Source organism: Cyprinodon tularosa, unplaced genomic scaffold, assembly GCF_016077235.1.
Source record: "Cyprinodon tularosa strain WSP-4 unplaced genomic scaffold, ASM1607723v1 ctg20, whole genome shotgun sequence".
Lineage (NCBI taxonomy): Eukaryota > Metazoa > Chordata > Actinopteri > Cyprinodontiformes > Cyprinodontidae > Cyprinodon > Cyprinodon tularosa.
Window position 1 is genome coordinate 1,283,759 of NW_024038734.1, and position 10,811 is coordinate 1,294,569.

The following is a 10,811-nucleotide window of genomic DNA, read 5'->3' on the forward strand; positions in this document are numbered from 1 at the left end:
AAAACAAAAAATAAAAAATTGACTGGTTATTTTGTTTTTTGTTTTTTATGGTTAAACCAAAAACGAAAAAAGGATTTGTTTTTCATATATCAATTCTAAGCTCAGATCTAGAATACGAAATGGAAAAACGGACAGCAACGCAGAGTTTGATTTTAATATTTAATCGGTACAGTTTACGTGACCCGGAAGTTTGGTGGAGCTTTAGCTAAAAAAAACAATTGGCTTACCCCCATAGATATCCATAATAAAGGCTTTATTATGGATATCTATGCTTACCCCCACCACGTTCGATCAAGCTGCACCAGATAAGGCAGTCGGACCTATCAGCCATGGACAGTTACGGTCGAGGATCCAAGCGTGTGACTCTAAAGGAGGAGGACATGACAACGGAGAAAATCAGCAGGATTTTCCAGGTATAACTTTTTTCTTGAAACTTTTCTGTGCACTGTACTTTTAACTAGCAACAACAAACAGCGTTCTAGCGTCGCCATGGTAGCCACTTCATCACCCCACTGCCTCGCAAAGAGCTATTTCCGGGTCACGTAAACTGTACCGATTAAATATTAAAATCAAATTCTGCGTTTTTCCATTTCGTATTCTTGATCTGAGCTTAGAATTGATATATGAAAAACAAATCCTTTTTTCGTTTTTGGTTTAACCATAAAAAACAAAAAACAAAATAACCAGTCAATTTTTTATTTTTTGTTTTTTGATTGACAATTGAAAATAGAAAGAACGAATGATACACGGATTATCTAGTCCTATTGGCAGACATCCATTTAAAATGTAGGCAACGGCATGAAAAAAGTGGTTTCTACTTTTACTTTTATACTTTAAGTAAATTTACAAGCCCATACTTTGTTACTTTTACTTGAGTAAAGAAGTTTAATCAGTACTTCCACCTTTACCAGAGTATTTTTTAACACAAGTATCTGTACTTTTACTCAAGTACGGAAAGTGAGTACTTTTGCCATCTCTGACAATTTCATACAATATATATAATTAGCGGGTCCCCGCTTCATCTCGCCATCAGTTTGGGGGTCCGTAGCCTGGAAAATGTTGAAGACCCCTGACTTATAGCATACATAAAAAAAAGTTTTCCGGCTTAAATACAAGGACCAACATTGATAGAGTATCTATGAATTATGCCTTCTTCAAAGCAACTTTAAAATATGTTAAGCTAGGGCATTTAACATCTTTTCTCTTCTTAGAACTTTTTGGAAACCAAAACCAGCAGCAGATTCCTGGGCAATTTAGGAAAACTTGATTCGTTTATTGAGTTACCCCGTCTCATTTCTATGAGATAATTTTAATTAATTTAAAATTCAACATTAAAGTTATACTTTTAATTAAAGTATATATAGCCATAAATTTGGCTCTAAAATTAGAAAGAGAAATCCTGAAATTTGGATCAGAAAATAAGGAAAACTATACATTTTTATAGGAAAGACTGTTTAAGGTAAGGAAAAAAATTATGCATTACAGAAATACAACCTGAGGCCTGTTTTCCGGGGAAAACGCAGCAGTAAGTTTTGCAGGATTTTCTGACTATCTGTTTAATGATCAACCTTATTAGTCCTAATTTGATATTTCAACATGTTGATATATTAATCTAAAACCGGACTTCTTCCAAGAACATAATTTGAAAAAACAAAACAAAAACGAAACAGATGCTTAGAGGTTTTCATGTGTTAGTGATATGTTAACATGTATTTTTGTATAAATTAGCATCTGAATGTTTTATAAAAACAAAAAAAAACAAAAACAAATAGTAATATTCCAATTACAGCAAAGCTCTGTGCACACAGACACTTTGGACCAAGGACTGAGTTATGAAATTACAAGAAAGTTTCATAAATGAAACAAGGAGAACATTAATAACACAAAATCAACTTTGAAAGAAAGAAAACTGTTCATCTTTGAAACATTTTATTGTAAATTCACTTGGGAAAATGTAAACACATTTGTTCGGTACAAAAAAACTTTCATTTTCCAAATTGTAACAACTGACCTTTGCCTCAAAATATTCCTGCTTCTTATAGCATGATTTCATCACTCAGCCACCAAAGGGAGAATATGTTATTTAGTTGTATTTTTTTATATGTGACCACTCGGATTCCTCTCTCCTTTCACTGGCTCCGTCCATCTGAGCGTGATCCTTTCTTAGCTTTGGCTTTTGCGAGCACTTTAACTGTGGTGGACACTGACTTGGCCCCCTGAAGGTTCTGGGCAGTGCAGGTGTATGTTCCCTGGTCCACATCCCTCACCTCATCCACCTGGAGAACGGACTGAAACTGCTGCTGAGAGGCGTCTCCGCTCACTGGGATCCTCGTCTCTTCTGTGTACAGAGGCCTCCCTATCTGTAAGCAGGATAAACACTCCATTCAACAAGAAACAACTTCAAGCTGAGTTATATGTAGCCTCCTTAATAGGTCAAAATGATCAGATGAGTTTTTTGGATGAAACTTATTTATATTTTAGGTCATTTCTGCAGGTTAAATGATATATTGTTATTTTCTAGTGCAGTAATGAGTAAAATACAAATATTTTATAGGATTTAATTGATGATTTCACCTGTATTGACATTACTTTAATATGACTGGTTTCAGACTTGCTCCCTCTGACTACTTTTGTCCTATTAGTGCTTTGCTGTCTCTGACCTTTCTACTCATTTTTCTCTATGGGAATAAGATGTTCACTCCACCTCAGGTCCAGTTTCATCATGTTATTTTGTTATCAATTAGGGTTTTCCTTCTGGAAATATATGGAAATTACATGGAAATCATTACAAAACAGAACCAGAATTGCACAAAGTTTCTCTTTACGACTGTATAGTTACCTTGTTCTTGCATAGACTGCAGTAATCCTGCTGCCTAGGATGGCAAATATTTCCACTATCAGCATGATACAGGAATTTGTTGTTTCTTTTCAGACAAATAATTTAGTAGTATAGTCAGGTAACCAAGAAATATTAGATTTCCCATTTCATTCTGTCCTTGATTTTTAGCTTTTTCCCTGCTCTTCCTATTATTGGCTCTTGTCTATTAGTCTCAGTCTCATAATGCAGGCCTGTATGCAGTGATAGTGGAGAGGAAAAACTCCCTTTAAACAGGAAGAATCCAGCAGAACCCGGCTCAGTGTCAGCGGCCATCTGCCGAGGTCGACTGGGGGTTCAAGAAGACAGAGGGAGAGATACAAGAGGAACACAGAAGCACTGATCCATAAATACTATGTATGCTTTGTTCCAGGAAAGTAACAAGCAGAAGAGCTATGAGCCACTTTTCATGTCAAGAGTGATGAAAGAGAGCACATCCAGCTAACCACATTAAAACTAACATATCCATATGACAGTTTTATTATTCAGGATACAGTTTTGATATACCCACATGTATAAAATTGCTGGTACGCCTCGTTTAATGAAAGAAAAACCCACAATCACAGAAATAACTTGAATTTCACAAAAGCAATAATAGATAAAGAACGTCTGAAGATGAGAAAATGAAAATCAGAAATTGCTTTTCAACCATGCATCAACAGAGCGGTTTAAAAAATTCAACTTGTGAAACAGGCATGGGGAAAAAAAGACGTTACTCTTAGAAAAGGCTAAAGTTAATGTGACCAAAGGGATATGTCCAATTAAGATGATTAATTTCTACATTAATTTAAAAATAATATTAACTGGTACCGAAATAAAAAAGTAGAAAAGTTTAGTTAAATAATGTTTGTTTTTCTTGCCACAACCATAAATAGTGTAGGTCAGTGGAAAATCTTTAAATCGGATCCCTTACCTGCTGTCCCGGATATTCCCAGTTGAATTCTATGAGCACGTCCCGTTCTCCCGCTGCAGCACAGGTAACACGAAGGTTGTCCCCAACAGTCACTGAGCTTGATGATGCCTTGATCACTGGAGCAGGAGGAGCAATTGGATCTAGTGTTTGGGATAGAAAATAAAAAATCTTCTCATAACTTTAACTTAATGTCAGAGCAGATCTCTGCACCATTTAAACTCATGATGACATGAACTCATCAGCGGTGCTCACAGTTTACATAGATGAGGATGTACTTGGTGGAGCTCTGCCTCAGGTTTCCCAGCAGGGCCACACACTGCATTACTCCTGCGTGATGAAGCTGTGGCCGATGGATGGTGAAGCCCTTCCTGTTGTTAAAGGAGATCTCCGTCCCGTCCACTGGGACCTCCCCCGGGGGGAATTCACGATGCAGAGTGACTTTGGCCTCAGGCGACGTCACCTGGCAGGGCAGGACTGCAGGCCAGTTTCTTCTAAGCTGGATCATTTCATAGTGGTTCGACGATGGGACGAATAATTCTCGTGGATCTGGTTTAATTTCAATTCAATTCAGTTTATTTATATAGCGCCAAATTCATAACACAAGTCATCTCAAGGCACTTTACAGTTCAACCAGATCATACAGTCAAATTGATACAAAGTTTTCTATCTAAGGAAAACCAGCTGATTGCATCGACTCGTTGACTCAAATACAATCCCTCACACTAAGCATGCTAGTAGCGACAGTGGAGACGAAAAACTCCCTTTTAACAGGAAGAAACCTCCAGCAGAACCAGGCTCAGTGTGAGCGGCCATCTGCTGAGGCCGACTTGGGTTCAAGGAGAAAAAAGCAGAGATACAAGAGATACAGCTGTAAAAGGCGGCCCCGTCCAGGAAACACACAGCCATCATTTATGCATCAAAAGATGTGAGAGGCTGATAATGTCAGTCGGATGCAGCTGAAAAACTGGCACAAACTATAGTATAGTACTCTCTACCCTAAATTAGTGTCTCTAATGAAGATGTGTGAAACTGTTTCACTGCGGTGGCATCATTTAATATTATAGGGAAGATTCATTTAGACAGAAATTTATCAGCCTATTTTAACCTAAACTACATTGTGCCCAAATCTCTGTAAGTAATTTATTCTGTTGCTTTTTTATTGTGTTCTTTTTCATCAGATTTAACCGATTCTATGACCATTTGAAGAAAAAGAGGCCCTAAGCATCACACAACCTTTAATCCAATCCAAGGTTTCCAAAGTGCTGCACAAAAAAGATAAAATAACTAAAATAAATAAAAGTAAATAAAATAAAATAAAAGCACTGCCCGCACAGGATAAAAATATGCATGTGTATACATAAAATTAACATGTGTATACATAAAATCAACACTCTACATGGTGTCAAAAGACATACCTAATCTCATATAATAAACAGTTTTACTTCTTTTCTTAAAGGTATGTCATTTTCAAACCTTTGTTATATAGCGCTTTTTCAAGTCAGGAGACCAAAGCGCTTTACACTACATTCAGTCATTCATCCATTACTGCCCACACTGAGTGTGGCTAGCTACATTGTAGCCACAGCTGCCCTGGGGCTCACTGACAGAAACAAGGCTGCCGTACACTCTCGCCACCATCTGACCATCATCAGTAGGCAATGCAGGTGAAGTGTTTTGCCAAAGGACACAACGACTCTGAAAGCCGGCGCCAGAGCTTGAACCGACAACCGTCCAATTGCAGGGCAAACTCCTGCATCCAACGCCACTGTCGCCCCATCCCTAAATAACCGCAAATGGGTTAAAAAAGGAATAACAACGGATAAGATAACATTTTAGATGAAGTTTACTGGAGGTCTGTGATATTTTTAGAACAGGCTTGAGGACGCCCTAACGGGGTCCTTGTAGATCACCTGGCACTAATGGACACCTTGTTGTTGATCTCTTGTTTAGATCAGGGGTTCCTAAATCAGGGTCATGAACCCTCAGGGGGTCGAGAGACATAAAGTGGCGGGTCATAAGACGGCTTTAACAATTATTGTGATATGGTTTCTGAGGTATATGGAGGGCCAAAATATACCCTGAAATACATAAACGTGAATGTAATAAATACACATGAATGTCTTATTTGATCAGTACCTGCAATATTATTAAATATATATTATCAAATATAGCATTGAATTGAAGAAAATAAAACACAATTAAATAATTTGATTTCATGTATAATAAAACATACATTTAATATGTCATTTAAAATGTATAATTAAATTAAAATTAAAATTAATAAAAAAATAAAATGAATATAATGATTCCACTGTGTGTTGGGATCCTGAGGCTTGCCCCCCAGAGGGCGCTGAGGATCCCTTCCTGGGGGTTTGTGCTTCTGTTGGGGTCTGGGGTTCTGTCTACCTTTCCCCACCAGAGGGCGTACTGGATCTCCTGAAGCTGGAGCTGACTTCACCAGCTGTTCCTCATCTGCTCATCAGGAGATCAGCATTTAAGGAGAGGCAGAGCAACACTCCAGCGCCAGAGTGTTTTGCCAGTTATGGAAGAACCTGTCTGAAGTCTGAAACTCAGGAAGAGTTTCTCTGTCTGAAACCAGTCTGTCTGATCACTGAAGAACAGTGATGGGACTAACGGCGTTGAAAGTAACGCCGTTACTAACGCCGTTACCTTGTTTTAGTAACGAGTAATCTAACTAATTACTTTGACTGTAACTATAACGGAGTTACCATTGCAGACACCCCGTTACTGCGCGTTACTCAGGTCGCACAATGAACCTTTTTTCATAATAGGACTCGTGCGCAGCTGCGTGAAGCTGACACCCCACCCACCTTAAAAAACTCTGCAAATAGACTGAATGGTTAGTGCAACGTCAGTGCAGATTTGTGCAGAAAAAAATATTGTTTGTGCTACTTTTGTTTAAGAGATATTAAAGATTATTTTTTTAGGTCATCCAGAGGTGTGCGCCTTGTCATGAGAGAGGGGAGGATGAGAATGGCTGATGAATAGTGAGATTCCGTCTGTCAGTTGGGTAGGTGGGTGTTTCTGCTGGCGGGTGTTAACGTACAGCACACACAGAGAGATGGAGAGTGAGGATGACTCCAGCAGCAAAACAGCGTTTTCCTGATGGAAATACCGGTGTTACGTCGAGCTGCGTTTCCCCATCACAGACGGTTTCCTCTGCATCTCCGCACAGCGCAGGCGGCACGAGTCACCGCGCAGGCGACACGAGTCACCGCGCAAGCGACAGAAAACGCGCATGCTCGCTAAAGGCGCGCAACAGTCACCCTGTGCTCGCGCCACAGGAGAACTATGGAGAGCGTGAACGATCAAATGAACCTGACAACAGCCAGAAACCTGACAACAGCCAGAAACGATAGCCTGTATGGAGAAAGGGAGAAATCTGGATGGATGAATGAATGGATGGATGGATGGATGGATGGATGGATGGATGGATGGATGGATGGATGGATGGATGGATGGATGGATGGATGGATGGATGGAAGGATGGATGGATGATGGATGGATGGATGATGGATGGATGGATGGATGGATGGATGGATGGATGGATGGATGGATACTCTGCCTTCTCAACCTACTGTATTTTTTATTTTAAGCATTATTTGATGGCCTTTGTGGCAGGGATGGAGATCCATATTTTATGTCACACACAGAGTATACATCTAGATAGATAGATGGATAGATAGATGTTGCAGTATCTATAACAACCCAAACACACAGGATTTCAGAATTAGACATCCCCAGTTATTAATTTCACCAGATCTGAATGCCCCGTTAAAAACTTCACATCGCGTTCCCCCCTGATGTCATTTACATTGAGTTGCAATAAATGCAAAACTCTCTGCAGGTTCTTGTCTTTGTCGTCCGCTCTGTTCAGCTGGCTTTGGAAACACACGGCGAGAAGGTGGGGGCTGGGTGGTGAGGGTTACGGGGGCGAGAAACGCAAAAGTAACGCAATAGTTACTTTTACTAGTAACTAGTTACTTTTATTGTGGAGTAACTCAGTTAGTAACTCAGTTACTTTTTGGGAGAAGTAACTAGTAACTATAACTAATTACTTTTTCAAAGTAACGTGCCCAACACTGCTGAAGAACCCTGGAGAATCAAACCTGTCAGATATCTGCCTGCCTGCTCACAGAAGAAACTGAAAGAGAAGTTCAGATCAGAATCAGCAAAATCACTAGCCAAGCTCTGCCTCTGCCCAGCCCTCAACCTGCCAACAGCCTCTGGACCCTCCTGGTTCCCCCCTCTGCCGCTCTGCTCAAACCTCTGAATAGGTACAGACCTGCACTCATTCAATCAGCAAAATTACTTGCGCTTCTGCTAACCGTCCTGTCCCCCTCTGCAGTGAAACCAGTCGTGACCAGTCCTGAACCAGATTATACCCGGAATCAGTTCTTTATTCAAACCTTTTTTTCCAATAAACCTTTGAACTTTTTCCCCAGTCTCCGAGTGTGTTCTGCATTTGGGCTAGTATCCACAACCCAACATGACACTGTGTATTTTAAAATAATAATAATAATAATAGAGTGAAATAATAATATGAATTTTTAGGGGGTTGCTGGTCTGTCACATTGCTATTTCCTGGTCACAGGCTGAAATGTTTAGGAAACCATTTTCTAAATCCTCACTGACTTTTGCAAAAAACTCAGTTTTAGTGTAATTTGACCAACGCACACACTTTCAGTCAAAGTCTCAGCGAACAATGTTTGTGATGGTAGGACAGAAAATGTATTTTCCTATAATCACCCCCAGACAACCAGCCGACATATAGAAAGCATCCGATGGTTGCCATGGAGACTTGATGATGTAGACCCCAAACTTAGGAGATCCTTGATGTTAAGTTACAGTAGCAGTCATTTTAAAAACATTTTTTATTTGACTATTCATCTTTCTTTAGGTTGAGGGAAGTAGCTCTTTTCTTTTAGTATTTCATTCAAACCTTTAAGATTAACACATTTTAAGTAAATTTACTGTAGCTTATTAGCATATTCTCTTGTCTTTCTAATTTGGAAATGTGTTGTTGGCTCCTGTTGTCTCAACATATTTTATAATCCAGGAAAACAGATAAATATGGGTTAATAATTAAAATAAAAAATCCACTGAAAAAGTAAAGAATACACCACAAAGATAATTAATTTTAAGGTAGTAAAAATACTTATATTAAGGCTTCAAAATTATTTTCTTGTGAGATCTCCGTACTGCAATTAAAAACTGAAAACTTTTAGGATTCTTAATACACTTAAGAAAGCCACAACATTAAAACCAAGAAAACACATTTCTGTCTTACCTGGAAAGAAGATGAAGACTTTAACAGCTTTGTTGTACACCCTCCTGCAGTCTCTGTCTTCACGGTACATTGGATAGCAGGTATACTCCCCCGTGTCTGCAACAGTAGTGTTGACTAATGTCAGGGAGCTGAATTTCTCTTGTTGGGTGATCCTGCAGATTAAAAACAGAGACAAAGATTTAACCTAAGTATGCACATTCCACTCTCCTGTCCTCATTTCACATAACAGAAACTGATGAGGATGTGTCTTACATGAGCCTTCCTTCATCCTCATCCTCTTCCACATTAGGAGGGACGCTCCACTGCACAGGTTTGCCCCTGCACCGCAGGCTCAGTGTGTCTCCTGTCTGCACACTCAGAGTCTCTCCAACTTTTTTAAACAAGCCTCTGCCAACAACCTTAATGCAGTCATTTTTTAAAATCTATTTTCTATCAACAGACAAGAGATGCACATCTCCATTGGTAATTGACTGTTTCCTACCTGGGTGAGTGATGCCTTGGTCTGAGCTGCAGCTGTAGGTTTGATCTTTGCTCTATCCGTCTCGGCTCTTTGCCGTTTAATTGTTGTTCTTCCAAGTTTGGGTTTTTTTGTTGTGGATGTCGTCTCTATTTTGGCTTCTGAATGTAAAGGTATATGACAGTTAATACAGTTAAAAGCTGTTTGGTATCATTAATCTGTTATTAATTATATGCCTGATTATTTTATGAGCATTTCTGTTGGCTCATTATTTTACAAAGTGCATAGAAATGACTTACCTAACTCACAGATTACAGCCAAAAGAAAGATAGCGCTCAGCCACAGCCTCCACTTGGACTCGGTTCCCATCAGCAAACGCATGATTGATCTGTTTAGGACCAGCGTGGTGTGTAAGCTCTTAGTGCTGCACAGAGAAACCTCTGCACCAAAACATCAAATTTCCTTCAGCTGAAAAGCAGAGCATTAAGACCATAAATTCCTCAGGAGTCCCTGGACCAATAAGGGCCCAGAGCCTGTTTGTTTAACTGCTGGACTGGAAGAATGCATTGGCAGCAAGAGTCCGGCCCTCACAAATGCTGCACAGTTAAAAACTTTTGGTGCACAGTAGATGCTGTGACCCAATTAAAAACTCAGGCAAAATAAAAAACATATCCGTTTAAAATAAAATGCCTTTTTTGTTGTGTTATTTAACATAGATTTGTTAAAAATGTTTATTCTAATCTAAACATTAATCAACCTGCTCTTGAAACTCTGAACTTATAATGTATGGGGGAACAGGATGATTGTAACACTGTTTGCTTCATCATAAGATAAGGCCTTAAAACCTTTGTACTTAATATGTGTTTACTACAAATAGTATCACCTCTGTATGTCACAGACTCAGTGAGTTAACAGGCCTCCTTTATTACTACCTACCCCCCACCCACTGTAGGTTATAATGCATGCTGAGGTGAACTGTAACAAAAGGCCAAAAACTGCAAAAAATAGAGACGCTGTTGACAAATTTAAAATTTCCAAAAAATGATTTAGGAAATAAAACAACCTGGAAAAACAAACATCTGTTACTATTTATGTCATGATCTGGCCTATTTGCTCTCCCTTAATTAGTAATTCCTTTCACCTGTAGTTTTCCCTCCCTGCCTCAATTATAATTTATTCCTCTCACCTGTTTCCTCTTGGTTATATTCAGTTCAGCCTGAGCATTCAGTGCCAGATCATTATTTGTCTTTCTGTT

The 10,811-nt window shown here is 39.2% G+C and overlaps 1 protein-coding gene across 1 annotated transcript; it reads right to left on the bottom strand.

Moving 5' to 3' along the window:
- Positions 1-1,973: 1,973 nt before the first annotated feature.
- Positions 1,974-10,003, bottom strand: LOC119783231 (platelet-derived growth factor receptor-like protein). The gene is made up of 7 exons (XM_038284628.1): positions 9,856-10,003; positions 9,581-9,717; positions 9,352-9,497; positions 9,100-9,251; positions 4,041-4,334; positions 3,789-3,928; positions 1,974-2,360 (listed from the first exon to the last, which is right to left on the bottom strand). The coding sequence occupies exons 1-7, from the start codon at positions 9,935-9,937 to the stop codon at positions 2,130-2,132; spliced, it is 1,182 nt and encodes a 393-aa protein (XP_038140556.1). The 5' UTR covers positions 9,938-10,003; the 3' UTR covers positions 1,974-2,129.
- Positions 10,004-10,811: the final 808 nt, after the last annotated feature.